The following is a 20,827-nucleotide window of genomic DNA, read 5'->3' on the forward strand; positions in this document are numbered from 1 at the left end:
AGTTCTGGAGTGGGCAAACAGTTCTCATCTTCCACAGTGGAGACGGAGGCAAAAAAAATGCATTCAGCTTTTCAGCCATTTCCCTATCCTCCTTCAGTAATCCTTTTACCCCATGGTCATCCAAGGGCCCCACTGCCTCCCTGGCTGGTTTCCTGTTTCTAATGTATTTGAAGAAATTTTTATTGTTGGTCTTTATGTTTTTTTTGCAATATGCTCCTCATAGTCCCTTTTTGCCTACCTGATCACAGACTTCTGTTTGATTTGCCACAGCCTGTGTTCCCTTTTATTAACCTCACTTGGACTAGCTTTCCACCACTTAAAGGAATCCTTCTTACCTTTTACAGCTTCCATTACTTTGTTTGTTAACAAATGCAGGCTTTTTAAAATACCTATTTGTGCCTTTCCTGACTTGTGGTATATATTTTATCTGAGCTTCTAGGATTGTAGTTTTTAATTAGCCTCCAAGCTTCCCCAAGGGTTTTGACCGTATTTACCTTTCCTTTCAGTTTCCTCTTCACACGCCTCCTCATCTCAGAGAAATTACCCCTTTTAAAGTTAAAAGTGGTTGTGCTGGTCTTTTGGGGCAACTCCCTATTTATACAAATGGTGAAATCAACAACATTATGATCACTGCTCCCAAGTGGTGTGATCACTTTTACATCTCTCGCCAGATTTTGGGTATTACTTAGGACCAAATCCAGGATCGCCTCTCCCCTGGTAGGTTCTGTGACCATCTGCTCCAGTCCATAGCACAGTCATTCAGAGTGTCTGCATTTGATTACAAAGAGAGTATTTCTTGACTTGCAATCAGAATACTGTAATAACTGGATATTGCAAATACCCCTCAGATGTACAAACACGTTGCCTATCTTTGCACAATGGCAAATGCCACAATTGCCACTCTGATGATGTCTCTTAATTACTGGCGGATCCATACAGAGTTTGAGACTATCTGACCTGATAAGCCAGGGGTGGTCAAGGGTAGCTCTCCAGATGTTTTTTTGCCTACAACTCTCATCAGCCCCAGTCATTGGCCATGCTGGCTGGGGCTGATGGGAGTTGTAAGCAAAATACTTCTGGAGAGCTTACCGTTGGCCACCCCTGTGATAAGCCAATGCATGGAGGATCTTCACACCCTGGTATGTCTGAAACCAGGTGCCTTTCTATAATCTCCTCCATTATATCCCTGGGAGGGCTTTATGCGGACAATAATCTGCTTGTGGTCCTTGGTCCTAAAGACATCCAGCTGTCCTCAGTGAGGGCTAGGGCCTTTTTGGTCCTGGCCCCAACCTATGGGACTTTATGCTTAGTCGAGGACAGCAACGGTTTTCCGCCTCGGCAGGCAACCTTCTCTGTTCTTCCTGCTTGCTTTGCTCCCCTGTTCCCAAAGCCGGCACGTCGGAGTCGGTGAAGTAGGTGGCCGCCTGGGGTGCCACTTCGCTGCAGAGGTGGGGCAACCCCTCCCACACCGACCCAAACCTGGCTCAGCTATTCCATGCTGGGCAGCGGCAGGCTCTCTCTTGGGGGGGAGGGGAGGGAGGCAGCCTCCAGGGCCTCAGCCTCCACCCCTCCCAAACGTGGCTTGGCCCATCCCTCTCCCTCTTCAGAGGGAGCTGGGAAGAGGCTGCCATCTTTCCTCCATTTGAAGAGGGAGAAAGCCAGGCTGAGTGTTCACGTGAAGTGCGTCCTGATGATGTCATGCTGACATCATTGAGCCCTGCTAGGGTTGTCAAGTCCTCTTCATCCCCCAGCGGGGGACATTCACGCACGCACTCGCAATGAAATGATGTCACCCAGAAGTGATGTCATCAAAATGGTGGTGCCCATGCGGGCCACTTTAGGCGTTCCTGGGAAAACTCTATGGTTTTCCCAGACGCTCTAGCCACTTGGGAGGTTAAAACTCTATGGTACAAATTGTACCGTAGAGTTTTACCTCCCATATGGCTAGAGCGTTCAGGGAAACTATAGAGTTTCCCTGGAAATGCCTAGAGCGGCCCCACATGGTCGCCGCCGTTTTGATGACATCACTTCCGGGTGATGTCATCGTGCCAGCGATGCAGAGGGAGGTTCCCCCCACCAGCCCTCATTGGATTCCCCACCTGCAAAATGTGTGCTAGAAAAAAATAGAAGGGGGTGCCAGCGCAGGGTGTGGTGTGAGGCGCCAGAAATAGGGTTGCCAATCCCCAGGTGGGGGCAGGGGATCCCCCGGTTTGGAGGCCCTCCCCCCGCTTCAGGGTCGTCAGAAAGCGGGGGCATGGGAGGGAAATGTTTGCTGGGAATTCTGTTATTCCCTATGGAGATTTATTCCCATAGAAAATCATGGAGAATTGATCCGTGGGTATCTGGGGCTCTGGGGGCCCTGTTTTTTGAAATAGATGCATGAAATTTTCAGTATAGCATCTAGTGCCTCCCCAAAAAATACCCCCCAAATTTCAAAAAGATTGGAGCAGGGGGTCCAATTCTATGAGCCCCAAAAGAAGGTGCCCCTATCCTTCATGATTTCCTATGGAAGGAAGGAATTGAAAAGGTGTGCCGTCCCTTTCAATGTGGCCAGAACTCCCTTTGGAGTTCAATGATGCTTGTCATAGCCTTGACTTGGCTCCACCCCTAATGTCTCCTGGCTCCACCCCCAAAGTCTCCTGGCTCCACCCCCAAAGTCCCCAGATATTTCTTGAATTGGATTTGGCAACCCTAGCCAGAAACCCTAGCGCCGGGCCTGCCTGCCCCCTGTCTGCAGAGTGGCTGGCAGTCTGCAAATCTGGATGATTCATGTATTATTATCCACCATCTCTAACCTTAGCTTGTTATCGTTGTGTTTAAAATGACAGTGGCACCGCCTTTGTCTGCCTCCTTAATGGCTTCTGAATTGTCACGGGAAATATCCTGCAAAACTTTGCACTCTTGATAACTTGAATTGTACCCTCCACGTTTCCTGGCTCGTTCCATTAATTCCAAACTGGAGAGCCAGTTTGGTGTAGTGGTTAAGTGTGCGGACTCTTATCTGGGAGAACCGGGTTTGATTCCCCACTCCTCCACTTGCACCTGCTGAGATGGCCTTGGGTCAGTCATAGCTCTGGCAGAGGTTGTCCTTGAAAGGGCAGCTGCTGTGAGAGCCCTCTCCAGCCCCACCCACCTCACAGGGTGTCTGTTGTGGGGGAGGAAGGGAAAGGAGATTGTGAGCCACTCTGAGACTCTGTCCTTGAAATGGCAGCTGCTGTGAGAGCCCTCTCCAGCCCCACCCATCTCACAGGGTGTCTGTTGTGGGGGAGGAAGGTAAAGGAGATTGTGAGCTGCTCTGAGACTCTGTCCTTGAAAGGGCAGCTGCTGTGAGAGCCCTCTCCAGCCCCACCCACCTCACAGGGTGTCTGTTGTGAGGGAGGAAGGGAAAGGAGATTGTAGGCCGCTCTGAGACTCTGTCCTTGAAAGGGCAGCTGCTGTGAGAGCCCTCTCAGCCCCACCCACCTCACAGGGTGTCTGTTGTGAGGGAGGAAGGGAAAGGAGATTGTAGGCCGCTCTGAGACTCTGTCCTTGAAAGGGCAGCTGCTGTGAGAGCCCTCTCCAGCCCCACCCACCTCACAGGGTGTCTGTTGTGGGGGAGGACGGTAAAGGAGATTGTGAGCTGCTCTGAGACTCTGTCCTTGAAAGGGCAGCTGCTGTGAGAGTCCTCTCCAGCCCCACCCACCTCACAGGGTGTCTGTTGTGGGGGAGGAAGGGAAAGGAGATTGTAGGCCGCTCTGAGGCGCTGTCCTTGAAAGGGCAGCTGCTGTGAGAGCCCTCTCCAGCCCCACCCACCTCACAGGGTGTCTGTTGTGGGGGAGGAAGGGAAAGGAGATTGTAGGCCGCTCTGAGACTCTGTCCTTGAAAGGGCAGCTGCCGTGAGAGTCCTCTCCAGCCCCACCTACCTCACAGGGTGTCTGTTGTGGGGGAGGACGGTAAAGGAGATTGTGAGCTGCTCTGAGACTCTGTCCTTGAAAGGGCAGCTGCTGTGAGAGTCCTCTCCAGCCCCACCCACCTCACAGGGTGTCTGTTGTGGGGGAGGAAGGGAAAGGAGATTGTAGGCCGCTTTGAGGCTCTGTCCTTGAAAGAGCAGCTGCTGTGAGAGCCCTCTCAGCCCCACCCACCTCACAGGGTGTCTGTTGTGGGGGAGGAAGGGAAAGGAGATTGTAGGCCGCTTTGAGGCTCTGTCCTTGAAGGGGCAGCTGCTGGGAGAGCCCTCTCAGCCCCACCCACCTCACAGGGTGTCTGTTGTGGGGGAGGAAGGGAAAGGAGATTGTAAGCCGCTCTGAGACTCTTCGGAGTGGAGGGCGGGATATAAATCCAATATCTTCTTCTTCTTCTTCCATGTCTCTAGGTACTACCTTCTCAAAGGCAGGCGATGCTGGATCAGTAACTCCTGGTACAAAGCTTGATCTTGCTCTACTGGACATTTCAGATTGTGATTTCCCCGAAGAACAGCCGTAATTTTAATTGCCTAATCAGTTTATACAGATCAATCCTGGTTTGGAAACAACGGCACTTCGGTGTAAATACATATCCCAAGCCTACGTTCACAAGTCTAGATTCTATAGGAATGAGGACCCTGAAGGAGAGATTGACAATTACATTTTCCATCTGCCCTGTTGGGGGCAATAGAAACATTATCACAAGCCCTCCTCTTGCTGTGTCTATAAAGGAAGGGTCTGGCAGCAGCATACCTCTCGAGAGGAAAAAGTAGGGAATCCCCAGTTACAAGCACACCACCTTCTCCTATATCAGGGAGCAGAAGCTCGAGTCCTCTCATCCACGGGGGCCTGAGAAATGTCCTTCAAGCGTTGTGATGGCTGGGGAACTAGCCCTTGTTCCAGTGATCCAGAATTAGGCTTCCCAATCCCCAGGTCCCAGAGGGGGATCCCCCGGTTTTACAGGCTTCCCCCCTCCCCCAGCCAGCTGGCTGGCGGGGGAAGCCCCGCCCCCACAGCTATCATGCACCTCCATGAATGATCCCCATAGGGAATGATGGGGAATTGATCCGCGGGTATCAGGGGCTCTGGGGGGGCTGTTTTTTGAGATAGAGGCACCAAATTTTCAATATAGCATCTAGTGCCTCTCTGTAAAATACCCCCCAAGTTTCAAAAAGATTGGGCCAAGGGGTCCAATTCTATGAGCCCCAAAAGAAGGTGCCCCTAGCCTTCATTATTTCCTATGGAAGGAAGGCATTTAAAAAGGTGTGCAGTCCCTTTAAATGTGATGGCCAGAACTCCCTTTGGAGTTCAATGATGCTTGTCACACCCTTGTTCCTGGCTCCACCCCCAAAGTCTCCTGGCTCCACCCCCAAAGTCTCCTGGCTCCACCCCCAAAGTCCCCAGATGTTTCTTGAATTGGACTTGGCAACCCTATCCAGAATCAATATCTTTGTGGAGATCCTGGAACGAACGGCTTAGCAACAGAGGCTCAGAATGTCTCCTGGTTTTCTTGCTCCTGTGGGTTATATTCTTCCATGTGCTCTCTTCCTGTGTTGAGTGCTCCTCCATTCACTGAGATACTTTGCCCTCCTCCTCCTGTTGCCCTCTCAGGAGTGTGTTCTGTCACCTTTCCTTATAAACTGGAGTATGGACAAGTGTGCCTGAAGTTCCTGCATCGTCTCCTCCAGTAGGGCTACCTACTTGCTGCAAGTGTAATTGCTGTTACCCTCAGGTAAGAATATGAACATACCCCAGACTTAGCATGACACTGCCTCAGCTCCCTCATCAGCCATACTGCTTCAATCCATAGTGGAAGTGGTTCAATTTATCTTGCACTCTCCTGCCAAACTACCTCACAAGATTACTTGTGGAAGGCTTGCAGAAGCAAAAAAAAAGTTTAACACATCAAGGATGAAAGAGCTACTCAGCTTCCTACAGGGCCCCCAGGTCTGGCCCCTCCCTAGGGTTGCTAATCCCCAGGTGTGGGCAGGAAATCCCCCGGGTTGGAGGCCCTCCCCCCGCTTCAGGGTCATCAGAAAGCAGGGCGGGGAGGGAAATGTCTGCTGGGAACTCTGTTATTCCCTATGGAGATTTATTCCCATAGAAAATCATGGAGAATTGATCCGCGGGTATCTGGGGCTCTGGGGGGGGCTGTTTTTTGAGGTAGAGGCACCAAAATTTCAGTACAGCATCTAGTGCCTCTCCCCAAAATACCCTCCAAGTTTCAAAAAGATTGGACCAGGGGGTCCAATTCTATGAGCCCCAAAAGAATGTGCCCCTATCCTTCATGATTTGCTATGGAAGGAAGGCATTGAAAAGGTGTGCCGTCCCTTTAAATGTGACGGCCAGAACTCCCTTTGGAGTTCAATTATGCTTGTCACAGCCTTGATCTTGGCTCCACTCCTAATGTCTCCTGGCTCCACCCCCAAAGTCTCCTGGCTCCACCCCCAAAGTCCCCAGATATTTCTTGAATTGGACTTGGCAACCCTACCCCTCCCCCCCCCCCGGCCAAGAGCTCTTGAGCTCCCTCCTTTAGGCTCATGCCTAAGATGAGCAGGCACCTTACACAGCTGAAGGCTCACCCAGCAGAGAGGAGGGCCAGCCGCCCCAGGCAAAACAGTTAAAAGCTACAATCAGCTACAATCAGGGTAGAGACAAGAGATGTTTCTATCATTGGTCCCATTGCCTGGGACAGTGCTGAGAAGTTCTGGGGTTCAAGCTCTTATAAGGAAGCTGCTCATGAAAGGTGCCATTAGCACAACTCTCCATGATAAGCCCCCACAACTCAAATGGGGGCTTAGGCACCACAGGACGCTGCCTTATACTGATCAGACCCTTGATTCATCAAGATCAATAATGGCAAGGGTTGTTTTGTAGAAAAAAAGGTGGTGGAGCTCATCCAGGGATTGTTATGCAGCTGCACCAACTATTCCATGGACAAGGTGGGAAGGAGGAGGTGGAATTGTCACAAAGGTTCAGGAGCTGAGCTCCTGTGAGCTCCTGCTGAATCCGAGGCCTGAATAATGGTCTACTCAAACTGGCAGCAGGTCTCAAGAAGTTTTTCACATCACTTATTGCCTGATCCTGGAGATTCCAGGGATTGAACATGGGACCTTCTGTCAAGCATGCGGGTTCAATGACGAGTCGAAGTTGATACAAAGACTACGTTTATTGATAGACTGATACTTTGGCCAAAGCCATTTCTTGAAAAGAATGGAACTGATACATTGATACAATACTTTTAAGGCCTACTTCAAAAGGATTCCAAAGGTGGGGGGATGCGGGAGAGCGTTCACACATAAAATATCAAAACTGTCTACATTCCCAGGGCGTTATCAGACATTAGTCCTTGCTATGCCCAGATGTCTCATCCTCCCGCAGGAGGACACATGGGAAGGTGCTAATTACTTTGTTCCCTTCTCACTACTTCTAAATTACCAGCCGTAAAGCGGGGTGGAATCCAGGAAAGAATAACAAACTAACAACATTTGGTCCTCCAGGACATTTTCCAGACCAGACTCTGGCAGGACCCTAAAACAATTAATTATTGATCAGAATTAGCCATGCTTGACACCTTCTGCATGCCAAGCAGAGGCTCTACCACTGAGCCATCCCCCGGTTTGGGCTCTAGCGACAGATGTGTCTTAGTTTTCTTAGTGAGCATGTTCTGCTGCAGTGTTTTTCAAGACTGCCTGGTTTCTGGATCTGGGCAATCCAGTTCTTGTTTTTCTTTTCTTGCAAATTATCTGGGCATTTTTTAAACTCCTGAGCCCCTCCCAGCAGGTTTCTGCAGCTTGCCGACGGACAGGGCATGTTCTTCTGCCGTTTGGTAGGCAGTCTAACCAGGAAGAAAATGAGTCTCAGGATCAGATGGTCCTTTAGACAATGAAACTTGTGTGGGGAGGGGGGGTGTAGGTGTGTGTGTGTGTGGTAGGTTGTGAGAAGCCATGTTAGGGCCTGCCTGGAAGGTCCGGTTGCCAAATTGGAGAGAGAGCAGCTGCCTGAACCACGGAGAAAGCGAAGGTGTCTGTGCAGGAGGGTGCCGCGATCTGTTGAGCAGTGAAACAGGTGAGCGTGACTGTCGAGCATGGGGTGGGAGAGGGGGAGAAACAAGTGGAGGAAGAGGAATTCACGATGAGTACTTGCAGGCCTGGAGAGTAAAGAAACATAAGAAGTCGCAATCCCTGAGCAAGGCAGAAGCGCAATGGTGGGTGGAAGAGTCTCAGCCCTCCTTTTCAGCAGTCTGAAATCTTCCCATCGATGGTCGTGCAGCTTTTTCCTTTGAGGACCTGCAGCAAGCCATGTGGAATGCGCTGTCAGAGGGTGTAGTGATGGCCACAGGCATAGACAGCTTTGAAAGGGGACTGGACAGATTCATAGAGGAGAGGTCTATCAGTGGCTACTAGCTAAAGGGGAACCTCAACGTTCAGAGGCAGTGAACCTCTGAATCCCAGAGTCAGGAGGCAATATCAGGACAAGGCCTCGGCCTCTATACACTGCTGTTGGTCATCAGAGGAACTGGTTAGCCACTATGTGAGACGGGATGCTAGACTAGATGGACCTCTGGTCTGATCCAACAGGGCTCATCTGATGTTCCTATGAAGGCCTTGGCTTCTCTGCCCTGTTGATGGCCTTCCAGATTGGCCACTACGTGAGACCGGCCACTACGTGAGACCGGATGCTGGACTAGAAGGACCACTGGTCTGATCTGGCAGGGCTCTTCTTGTGTTCTTAATGCTGTACATGCAGTTGTTTGGGTGTCAACTGCCAGCCTCCTGCCAACAGGCAACCACCATCCACTTCCACTGAATTTCCAACATGACTTCCAAACTTGATATTGTGGTCTTTGACAGTCTTGTGTTTTCTATGTGACCTCTTCGTTCAGCATAATTTCCCTGCCCCTTGCAGACTTGTGGGCATGATGGGACCGGTATGGTGGTGTTCTGGAACAGTTCCAAACAGTGTTGTCAGGTTGGTATAACGTTGTTCCCATGTGTGCTCTGTGGAGGCTGTTTGGCAGTTGGAGGTGTTGTGCATTCCTGGCTATGTTTATTATGTTGTGCTAACTGTTACTGCTGTTAGAACCCTGCACCTAATTTGCATGTAAAATTACTGTTTGCGCATTCTCTTGTGTGAATTTACAGGTTGATGGTTGCCCAACGGCACACTTTGCTCTTGCAGTTATCCTGAGAAACAGGCCCTTCCCTGTTGTTACCGTGTATAATCAGAGAGATACAACGCACACTTGACTTGAATCGAGGTGAGTCCGGCCCAGTTTTAAATCGAAGCCCAGATCTGTGTTAACGCAGCCAGAGCCTCTTACCCCTAAGAGCTGGACTAGACCGGATGCTGGACTAGAAGGACCACTGGTCTGATCTGGCAGGGTCTTAAGGCTCTATCTCAGGGTTCCCTATCCTTTTTGAACCCCTTTGGAATTCTAAAAAAGGGTGGTCTGTACAGTCACAACATGGTTGCTGCCAGAGGTGCAGCCAGCCACAAAATGGCTGTCATGACTTCCCTTGAACCACACAGTGAAGATTCTTGTGCTATGGGGGCAGCTTCTGCCAAAGCGACATTTAAAAAAAAAAATCTGTACAACGGCCAATCAGAAGCATTGCTGAGCAAAAGCTTCACCTGGCCCCACCCACTTTCTAAAAGCACTTGGCAGGCACCCGGAATGGTGTTAGTGGGCAGGGCAGGTGCCACAGACAACGCTGTGGACGCCTCTTCTACACCCAGTTTCAGGAATACCCTTAATCTGGCCAGTCACATTGGGCAGCTGTAGGGCTGCCAATACCCAGGTGGGGGCAGGGGATCCCCCGGTTTGGAGGCCCTCCCCCCGCTTCAGGGTCGTCAGAAAGTGGAGGGAGGGGAGGGAAATGTCTGCTGGGAACTCTATTATTCTCTAGGGAGATTTATTCCCATAGAAAATAATGGAGAATTGATCCACGGGTATCTGGGGCTCTGGGGGGGCTGATTTTTGAGGTGGAGGCACCACCTTTGATTCAAACAAAAGCTTGATTATTCGAAATACCGATGCTTGACAGAAGCCTGCCTCCAGTTTGATGGCCTCTTCCTGCCAATTCCCAGATAACCAAAGCGTAAAATGGTGTTTCTCCACAGGGGGCTTATAGAATTGGACCCCCGGGAACAATCTTTTTGAAACTTGGGAGGTGTTTTGAGGAGAGGCACCGGATATTATGCTGAAAATGTTGTGCCTTCTAATAACTCCTCCCAATCCAGTTAATGGGCTTGGAAGCCTGTAACTCTGGTTAGGATGGCAGTGCAAAAGACTTAAAAGATATTTAAAGATCTTAACGATGAAAATATGTTCTTTGGGGCCAGTTTTCATGAATTGTTGACAGCGGTATAAGCAGTCAGAGCTTGGCTCAGAGAGTTCCTTCCACTTGGTGCTGTTCAGATTCTTCCCCCTTCTACTGTTCTCAACTTTACCTGGCTTTGCTGTTATCAACGTAACAAGGGTTTCTGGTTGGATTTCTAGGTTTCTTCTTGATCGCGAGGCCTGCAATGGCTTCTCCAGGACCACGATGGGGGGGATGAGAATATTAGCAACGCAGCAGCATTTCCCCCACGGGCACAGCATGACTTGCGGGGAGGGCTAAATGTGTAATTACGCGCAAACCTGCGCATCCTAAAAGAGAGTGAAATTGAGGGACCAGTTGGATGGAATCCACCAGCATGGAATCTCCGCCCCGCTGGGTCCAGATCTATCAGGAGTATCGCAACAATGACATCATTTCCCTGCACTATAACTACACAGGAAAGCTCTACAACAGCAAATACAGGGGAAGACTTCAGATCCATGCCATCTTCTTCCTGGTGGTGTGTGCCTTCATAGTAGCCGAAAACCTAGTGGTTCTGCTGGCCATATGGAGGAACAAGAAATTCCATTCCCCCATGTACTACCTGCTTGGGAATCTCACCCTGTCGGACTTACTAGCCGGAGTTGCCTACGCTGCCAATATCATCCTCTCGGGGCCCAGCACTCTCCGGTTGACTCCTGTCCAATGGTTTCTACGTGAGGCAGGGGTCTTTGTCACACTTGCCGCTTCTGTCCTCAGCCTCTTTGCAATCGCCATTGAGCGACACATCACCATGGTCCACGTGCGGCTCTACCACGGGAACAAGAAAAGACGCATGCTCCTGCTGATGGGGGCCACCTGGGTAGCTCCCGTCCTGCTCGGGGCCCTGCCCCTCCTGGGCTGGAACTGCATCAGTCACCTTCCGGAGTGTTCCACGGTGCTGCCTCTCTATTCCAAGCACTACATCCTCTTCTGTATCACCATTTTCCTGGTCATCCTCCTCTCCATCGTGGTGCTGTACGTCCGGGTCTACTGTATGGTCAAGTTCAACGGGCAGCGCTTGGGCGGCCTTTACGAGGGCATGCTCAAGAAATCCAAGAAGAACATGTCCTTGTTGAGAACTGTGACCACCGTGGTGGGCACCTTCATTGCCTGCTGGCTGCCCCTGTTTCTCCTCTTACTGTCGGATGTTGCGTGCCAGAACCAAGCCTGCGGTATACTCTACAAGGCGGATTATTTCCTGGGCTTGGCGATGATTAACTCTCTGCTTAATCCCGTCATTTACACCCTGACCAGTAAGGACCTGAGGCGGGCTATCTTCAGGTTACTGTGCTGCCTCCTGGCCATTGCGCCCGGTACGGAGGAGAACCGAGCCAAGCGCTTCGGGCTCCCCATATTGGAGTGCAGCACCAGCAAGTCAGACCACTCCTCGCACCAGAAGGAGGGGCCAAATGCCAATCCGTTGGTCAGGAATGGCACCCCTCTGGCAAGCAAGGGGTTAGTGTCAAAAGCTGACGCCTGAATTCTTCTCTTTTGCTCCACTCTGCGCTGGGATGTGAGTGCAGGCTGCTAGAGGTGTAAGTCCTGGTGGAATGACTAAGAGATCAGAATTACGGTTGCCACGGCTTGCCTGGCAACCAGTGGGGAATGGGGGACCGACTGGGAGCAGCAGGAGGGCCATCCAACATCCAGTGACAGGTCTACCTCATTGCCTACAGGAGCCACAAGTGACGTCATCGGGGCTTTTTTTGGAGCAGGAATCATAGAATCATAGAGTTGGAAGGGGCCTCCAGGGTCGTCTAGTCCAACCCCCTGCACAATGCAGGAAACTCACAAACACCTCCCCCTAAATTCACAGGATCTTCATTGCTGTCAGATGGCCATCCAGCCTCTGTGGAAAAACCTCCAAGGAAGGAGAGCCCAACACCTCCCGAGGAAGCCTCTTCCACTGAGAAACCACTCTAACACTCAGGAAGTTCTTCCTAATGTTGTGACGGAAACTATTTTGGTTTAATTTCAGCCCATTAGTTCTGTTCCTACTTTCTGGGGCCACAGAAAACAATTCCACACCCTCCTCTATATGACAGCCCTTCAAGTACTTGAAGATGGTGATCAGATCACCTCTCAGCCGTCTCCTCTCCAGGCTAAACATCCCCAGCTCCTTCAACCTTTCTTCATAGGACTTGGTCTCCAAACCCCTCACCATCTTCGTTGCCCTCCTCTGGGCTCTTATTACAGGGCCTACTGTAAGCTCTTGGAGGATTGGACAAAGAATCTTGGGGTGCATGGCCTAATAGGCAAAGGAGTTCCTGCTACAAAAAAAATGCCTGAAGATGTCATCACATCCAGGATGTCAGGGCGACACTCTGGCATTTGGGCAAAATTTGGCTTCTACCATAGAGTTTTTGCCCAAATACCAGAGCGCCGTCCCAATGTCCCAGATGTGATGGTGTTTCTTCCAGGTCACGTGGACAGTGACGGAGACATGTCACTGCACATTGGATGGATCTTCCTCTTGGCCACAAAAAGACAGTGGCAGACCTGGGTCCAAGAGCATCCCATCCTCCTTCAAGGGGAGTGCAACCCCATCTAGAATGGGTGACACCTTGAATCCCACGTCAGACCTTCTGCTCGCTAGTAGCGCTTCTATCTTGTCCGGATTAAAGTCCTGTTTCTTAGCCCTCGTGCACTCCAAAACTACCTCTGGGTACCAGTTCAGGCTTTCTACACCATCCCTAGGTGCTCCATGGTGCAGAGTGTTAAAGCTGCAGTACTGCAGTCCAAGCTCTGCTCTGGTGCTTGCACACGGGACTACCTTTACCCTTTTTTTTACACCATCCCGGGAATCACTCAGAAGCATGAGATGGAGCAGAGCATTATTTGCATGTTGGTGACAACCCAAGCAGAATCTCTGGATGACTCCCCAGCAGTTTCATGTAGATGTTAGAGAGCATAGGGGACAAGATGAGACCCTGCAGGACTCCAAAGGCCAAGAGGCTGAGCAGCAGTTCCTCAACACCACCTTTGGAAACCTATCCTCTTGGGAGTTCTGGAACCACCTCAAAATGGTGCCTCCCAGTCCCTGCCCCCAGATACATAGTCCAGAAGGATATCATGACCAATGGTACCAAAGCCACTGAGAGGTCCGGGAGAATCACTGGAGCTGCACTCCTCCTGTCCATCTTCTGGTGCAAGTCATCTACCAGAGTGACTAAGGCTATTTCAATCCCATAATGAGGCCTAAAACCAGATTAAAAAGATAAAGGTAGTCATCTGCGCAAGCACCAGTCATTTTCAACTCTAGGGTGACGTCGCATCATAACGTTTTCATGGCAGACTTTTTACGGGGTCGTTTGCCATTGCCGTCCCATTAGATCTAGGCAATTTGCCTCATCCAGGAAAGTTTGAAGTTGCCTAGCTACCACCTGTCCACTCACCTTGCTCGAGAATGGAACATTTGAGATGATACGATAGTTACTGAGATCTGGGTCAAGGCTGAAGCAGCCATTCCCACCCCCAAAGGAGGCATTAACCTTGTCTCCTAGGCCCCCCACCCAGGTAGATTTAAGTAACCAGTAAGGGCAAAGGTCATACAAGCAGGTGGTTGGCCTCATGCTTCCAATAATCTTGTTGACATCCTGAGACTAAATGAACCAAAAAGTTTTCCCAACCAGTGGGAATACCCATAAATACAAATATACTTGGTATGGTGACCAATACTCCCTCTAAGCTGTGGAGTATTGTGAGCAAAAATTCTACTTTGTGAGCTACTGCATAAATTAGTTTGCTCTGGGGCCATTGTTCCTAAGACAAAAATGTGTGAGCCGGAGGCAAAAAAACCCCCTATGAACTGGCTCACACTAACTCAGGTTAGAGGGAATACTGATGGTGACCAACCCAGGGCAAGCCCAAGGTTTTTTGGCACCCAAGGTGAACTGTGACCTTATCTACATTTACAGTTGCCAACCAGACATTGTTGAGAAGTCCACAACACTGTAGGGAGTGTGCGGTTGTAGCCAAACAAGTGGCATTCCGTTTTCCCCTCCTTCCAGCTGCTATGGCCGAGGACCTGCCTACTTGAGGGACCGTCTCTCCCCATAGGAACCCCAGAGAGCGCTGAGGTCAGCTGGAAAGAACCAGCTGAATATCCCTGGGCCAAGGGAGGCCAGATTGAAGACCACCCGGGATCGGGCCTTCTCCATAGCAGCTCCCTTACTGTGGAACCAACTCCCGGAGGAGGTGCGGGCCCTGCGATGTCTAGACCAATTCCGCAGGGCCTGCAAGACCTACCTCTTTAAAATAGCCTTCACTTAACACCGAGCCAAGAAAGTCTCGCTGGATATGTTTTATATTCTAGTCACCGAATTCTTTAGAAGACCCTAGCCATAGCACCATAATGTTAATTTTAATGCAAGTTGTTTTATTGTTTTAAGGATGATTTTATAATTGTAATTGTAACTATCACATATGCTTTTACTGTACATTGTATTTACGTGTTGTGAGCCGCCCTGAGCCTGCTTCGGCGGGGAGGGCGGGATATAAATAAAAAGTATTATTATTATTATTATTATCATTATTATTATTATTACCATAAAATTACTAGTTGCCAGACAACTTGCCCCTCCCCACCACCCAGCTGTCACAAGGAGAGGCAGAAGGTGAGATTGTGAGATGTCGACAAGGATGAGGAGAGAGAAGATGATGGGGAAAGGGCTGCCCCAGGTCCCTTGGGGCAGCAAAGGCTGCCAGGAGCAAAGGTTGCCAGGTCCCTTGGGGCAGCCAGTGGGGGGGTGCGGAGTGTGCTTACCAGGAGCAGGGGGTCTCACTGTTTCAGCAGTGTCCCCAAACATGACTTCCAACATGACCTGGAAGTGATATAGGCACATTGGGGATGTCCGGATGATGCTCGCCTCCTGACTGCATCACCTATACAGGTGAGAATGTGGCCGGTGCTCCGTGGCCTGCACTGGCTGCCTATAGAGTACCGGATCCATTTCAAGGTATTAGTCTGGACTTTTAAAGCCTTACGCGGCCTGGGACCAACATACCTGCGGGACCGTCTCTTCCCGTATATGTCCCGGAGGTCTCTTCGTTCGGCCTCGCAAGATAGGCTGACAGTCCCCAGCCCAAGAGATGCCCGTCTTGCCTCTACCAGGGCCAGGTCCTTTTCGGTCCTGGCCCCAACCTGGTGGAATCAGCTTTCTATGGAGATCCGGGCCCTACCCGGCTTGTTAGCCTTTCGTAGGCCCTGTAAAATGGAGCTGTTCCACCAGGTCTTCGGGTGAGGTGTGGAATTCTAGCAGGAGCTCCTTTGCATATTAGATCGACTGGCCTCCTCTACTGTACTATCCTATTGCGCTTATTTACTGCACTGTCCTGCTACACCATCTGACCGTATTGTTCTGCAGGACTCTTCTGTTGTACTGAATATTGTAATTGGCTTTTTTTATTATTATGCTACTGTGCTTTTATTATTTATGTTGTGCTTCGCCCTGAGCCCGTACAGAGGAATGGGCGGAATATAAATAAACAGTAATAATTATGACGATGACAATGATGATGATGATGATGCTCTGGTTTTGGGGCAAAAAACAGAGCATCGCCCTGATGTGTCACTAACAGGTCATGTTTGTTTGTTTTTTTAAATAAATATTTTTATGTTTTATTGACTTTAGTACAATTGGCCATTACAGCATATGGATGTTGAAATTACAAATAACCCTCGCCCCCCCCAACCCTCCCCATCTTCTTTTAGTCTTTTCCCCTCAGCCAAGGGCACAGAGTCCTGATCTTCCACTGAATGTCCTTCCTTGCTTCTCCTGAGATCCACTCTAAATAAGGGTTCCATTTGGTCTCGATTTCCTTGACTTTATCTTCCCACGTGGAATCCTTGTTGATTGTTGCCACGATGTCAGACTGTATGTAATCAAACAAATAGTTGTGCCAGATTTCTATTGACCATTTACTTTTATCTTTCCACCCCAAAGCGATGACCGCCTTCCCTGCTAATATCATCACCTTGGCAAGGTTTTGAGTGGGTCTACTTAGTGCCGGACTTCCTATTGTACTTAACAACATCATGTTAAAGCCAATGGTTAATGGTACATTGCAGACTTTTCTAATAAATTGAATAATTTCCCCCCAAAAGGGTTTTACCTCTTCACACTCCCACCACATATGTGCAAACCAACCCTTAAATTGTTTGCAATGCCAGCACTTGGAGCTCACTCCTGGGAATATATTGGCTATTTGTGCGGGAGTTTTGTACCATTTTGTGAAAAATTTATATTCCAGTTCTTTAAATTTGGTTACTTTAATCCTTTCTAGACCATCCAAGATTTTCCCAGCCAACCCCTCTGTTAACTGACCTTCATGACTCCAAATCTTTTGTAAATGTACTATTATTTTATCTTTATTTGAAATCATTTTTCTGTATAATAACCCCACTAGACCCTTCCTTTGTTTGGCCATTACCTTATATATCTCTTCCATTGGAGTGTCTAACCAAAGCTCTCCCTTTTCACTGATCATCTTAACTCTCTTATGCAAGCCTGCTATGTTTAACCAGTATTGATTACCTAAATCTTCTATAATTTCCTGTAAGGGTTTTAGCTTACCACCCCTAAACATATCGTCCACTCTAAAATAGCCTTTGTTTTTAAGCCTTTCCCACCATTTTATAGCATGCACCTCCTTAACAATAGCTTCTAGGGGGCTCCACCTTGAAACCTTCCCACTAACAGGTCATGTTGAAGTCATGTCAAGGATATCACAAAAATGTCAGGTGAGACTCCTTTTCCCCCCCAGCCCCCCACCAGGTAGCTGATCAGCAAGACAAAGATGGGGCCTGGGAGTGGGGGATCTGACACCCCGAGCAAGAGAGACCATGAGGGACGGCTGCCCCGCAACCCACTTCCAGAGGCTTCACAGCCCACTTTTGGGTCCTGTTCTAAGCAACTGGACAGTTTGGAGCCCTGGTGTCAACCGTACTCCCTGTTCACTCAGTAAACAGTCTATTGGTCATCATTGATTCCATTTATTTAAGGCTTCAAGTAGTTCAGACAGGTCGGACCAAGTGCATCAGAGCATTAGAAGTATGATACTTTTGCAAAAATGTGATAGCATGCACCCTCCCCACTACTTCCCACAGACACTTTTGCTTTGGGAACAACAGCAATTCACACTACATAAGAACATAAGAGAAGCCATGCTGGATCAGGCCAATGGCCCATCCAGTCCAACACTCTGTGTCACATAAGAACATAAGAGAAACCATGTTGGATCAGGCCAATGGCCCACCCAGTCCAACACTCTGTGTCACAGAAGAACATAAGAAAAGCCATGTTGGATCAGGCCAATGGCCCATCCAGCCCAACACTCTGTGTCACATAAGAACATAAGAGAAGCCATGTTGGATCAGGCCAGTGGCCCATCCAGTCCAATACTCTGTGTCACATAAGAACATAAGAGAAGCCTTGTTGGATCAGGCCAATGGCCCATCCAGCCCAACACTCTGTGTCACACAGTGGACAATATGTGTGTGTGTGTGTGTGTATACACACACACACACACACACATATACATACATACATATGCACACACACACACACACTGTGGCTAATAGCCACTGATGGACCTCTGCTCCATATTTTTATCCAATCCCCTTTTGAAGCTGGCTATGCTTGTAGCCGCCACCACCTCCTGTGGCAGTGAATTCCACACGTTAATCACCCTTTGGGTGAAGAAGGACTTCCTTCTATCTGACTTCCTTTTAACCTGACTGCTCAGCAATTTCATCGAATGCCCACGAGTTCTTGTATTGTGAGAAAGGGAGAAAAGGACTTCTATCTCTGCTTTCTCCATCCCATGCATCATCTTGTAGTGAGGGATCATTCCCAAGGTTACATTCTTGACAGATATTGTTGCAACGGTACTAGTCTACTCTTAGTCTAAACAGCAGGTGCAAGATTTGGGAATGTCAAGAAGCAAGAGCAGCAAGATAAGGCAACAGTAGACATTTCTCAAGTTTAACTCTACAATGGCAAGGCACTTGACACCTGGCACCATCTCCCCCCACCCCTGCTGATGCAGGCAGTGTCTAAAGAGCAGGGGCTGGCCTTGCTCGACCCATCTTTTGTCTCAAAAAGCTAAGGAGGAGGGGCCATCAGCTGCCTCCCAGGCGCTCTTCCAACTGCATTTGCAGAATGCAAGCAATACTGCGCTGATCCCCAAACTTATAGCCAGAAGTAACAGCAACAGGGGTGGAATTCTAGCAGGAGCTCCTTTGCATATTTGGCCACACACCCCTGATGTAGCCAATCCTCCAAGAGCTTACAAAAAAGAGCCTTGTAAGCTCTTGGAGGTTTGGTTACATCAGGGGGTGTGGCCTAATGTGCAAAGGAGCTCCTGCTAGAATTCCACCCCTGAAAGCAGTATTATAAAATGTCACACAAGAGGTAAGCAAACATTTAATTTCCCTGGAGCTCTTTCAGGCGAGGAATAAATGCAGCAACAACAGAAGAGAAGGTGAACAGAAGAGTTTTTTGGGCGTGATGGAAGCACCTTTGTTTTTGGGCAGAGTACACTGGCAACCTGCTCTGAGGGGGGAAAGATATGAATAGGGTTGCCAAGTCCCCTGCATTCTCCAGCGGGGGACTCTCATACATGTGCAAAGTGTGTGCACGATGCAATGATGTCACCCGGAAATGACATCATTGCACTGGCGATGTTGTGCGGGGCCGCTGTAGGCGTTTCCGGGACAACTCTATGGTTTTCCCGGATGCTCTAGCCATTTGGGAGGGGAATACTCTATGGTACCTATTGTACCATAGTGTTTCCCCTCCCAAATGGCTTGATCGTACAGGAAAACCATCGACTTCCCTGGAAACGCCTAGAGCGGCCACACGTGACATCGCTGGCGCAATGACATCGCTTCTGGGTGACAACATTGCGCCGGTGACGTCGGGGGAGGTTCCCCCCGCTGACCCAATGTTGGGCGGTGGGTTGGGAACCCCCTGTTGTAGAGAGTGGCTGGTGTGCCGCTGCCAACGAGGACGAAGCACTCCAAGCTCTGCTCACAGCATGTTCCACCCATCTGCTTTGCTAAGGTCTGCAATGTGGAATCCCTTCTAATAACTTCCCCCACGGAGATGAAACCCAAACTGCTGGGAATATGATCCCCTGAGGATGCTCTGGCAAAACTGAAACTAGTTCTCCTTCATAACTAGGGTTGCCAATCCTCAGATGATTAGAAACAAGAAATCAAACGCTGTCTACGATATACTTATACTTATGCACATTCATTTACATAGATTCATACACTCATCATATATGTTTCACATTACTTTTGCAGACAATTCCGGTAACAATTTCTTCAGATTAATAGCCCAGATTATAATAATAGTTCATGAAACAACTCAAAGAAATCCAATCCTGGATGCTTGAAACAAACGGTGCCGGTTCTTGCAAAGTCTTTGATTTCCAGATGCAAGCGATATCGTGTAGAGCAGGGGTGGCAAACAGAAGCTCTCTAGATGTTTTTTTGCCTACAACTCCCATCAGCTCCAGCCAGCATGGCCAATGGCTGGCGCTGATGAGAGTTGTAGGCAAAAAAACATCTGGAGAGCTACTATTGGCCACCCCTGGTGTAGAGTGCTGTGTGACATTGCTCTTCAGGCAGCAATCCACAATCCAACCGGTGCGGCGGCGACACGATTCCAGCTATTGTTGTGTTTCTTGTAAACTTCTACTTAGGCCACAGTTATCACTGGGAAACAGTGCTAAGGCACCTAGTCTCACTCGCTAATGCTTCATTCACAATTTCATGTAATGGGTTCTCCAACTGCAGCCTAAGTAGAAGTTATGGTGCTAGAAAGACTTCAGGAAGAGCTTCCTCGGGACTTCAGTAAAAGCATCTTTAATCGGACCTCACCTGGTCAGTGGGAGGAGAAAGGGAGATGATAAAATTCCTGGACATGAGAAGGAGGAGCTCTGTTGTGCTCTTTTGTGCAGAATTCTTACCGGAAGTTTGTGGGAGGTGGCCATGGCCATGTGCAGTACTGGTACCATAGATTCCCGCCCCCCTCCAAAATTGCTAGAGCTTCCAGGAAAACCATAGTTTTCCTGGAAGCTCCTAGAGCGGCCGGCACACGACGTCACTGGCATAATGACATCACGAGTGACGTCATTATGCTGGTGATGTCGGGAGGAGATCCCCACGGTGGGCTGGAAGGTTGGGGACCCCCAAAGTGGAAGAATCCCCGCTCGCCAAGGAGCTTGGCAGTCCTGTTCAGAAGACGTACAGTCCATCTAGAATTAGACCTTCTCTCACTTCCACAGTATACCAGCCAAACATTTACAGTATACCAACCAAACATCTAGATTAAATAAAGGCTTGAGTCCAGTGGCACCCTGAAGCCCAACAACGTTTAATTCTGGATATAAGCTTTCACATATACACACACTTCATCAGATGCTGTGACGGAACCAGCCCGATTCTGCCTTCAGACCCGGTCCCGTCAGCTCCCTATTGAGTCGCCAACTCCTGGAGGGAGCTATTTCTCC

General features: G+C 49.4%; 1 protein-coding gene across 1 annotated transcript; it reads left to right on the forward strand.

Annotated features, from left to right (window-relative positions):
• The first annotated feature begins 10,619 nt into the window (after positions 1-10,619).
• On the forward strand, positions 10,620-11,798 carry S1PR5 (sphingosine-1-phosphate receptor 5). Its single transcript, XM_060236328.1, has one exon. It carries the CDS (start codon positions 10,626-10,628, stop codon positions 11,784-11,786), a length of 1,161 nt encoding a protein of 386 aa, XP_060092311.1. The 5' UTR covers positions 10,620-10,625; the 3' UTR covers positions 11,787-11,798.
• Positions 11,799-20,827: the final 9,029 nt, after the last annotated feature.

Source organism: Heteronotia binoei, chromosome 4 (genome assembly GCF_032191835.1).
Source record: "Heteronotia binoei isolate CCM8104 ecotype False Entrance Well chromosome 4, APGP_CSIRO_Hbin_v1, whole genome shotgun sequence".
NCBI classification, from domain to species: domain Eukaryota; kingdom Metazoa; phylum Chordata; class Lepidosauria; order Squamata; family Gekkonidae; genus Heteronotia; species Heteronotia binoei.

What these genes read in the sequence shown, in the direction of transcription:
- S1PR5 (XM_060236328.1), top strand. Translation starts at nt 10,626, where the DNA reads ATGGAATCCACCAGCATGGAATCTCCGCCCCGCTGGGTCCAGATCTAT.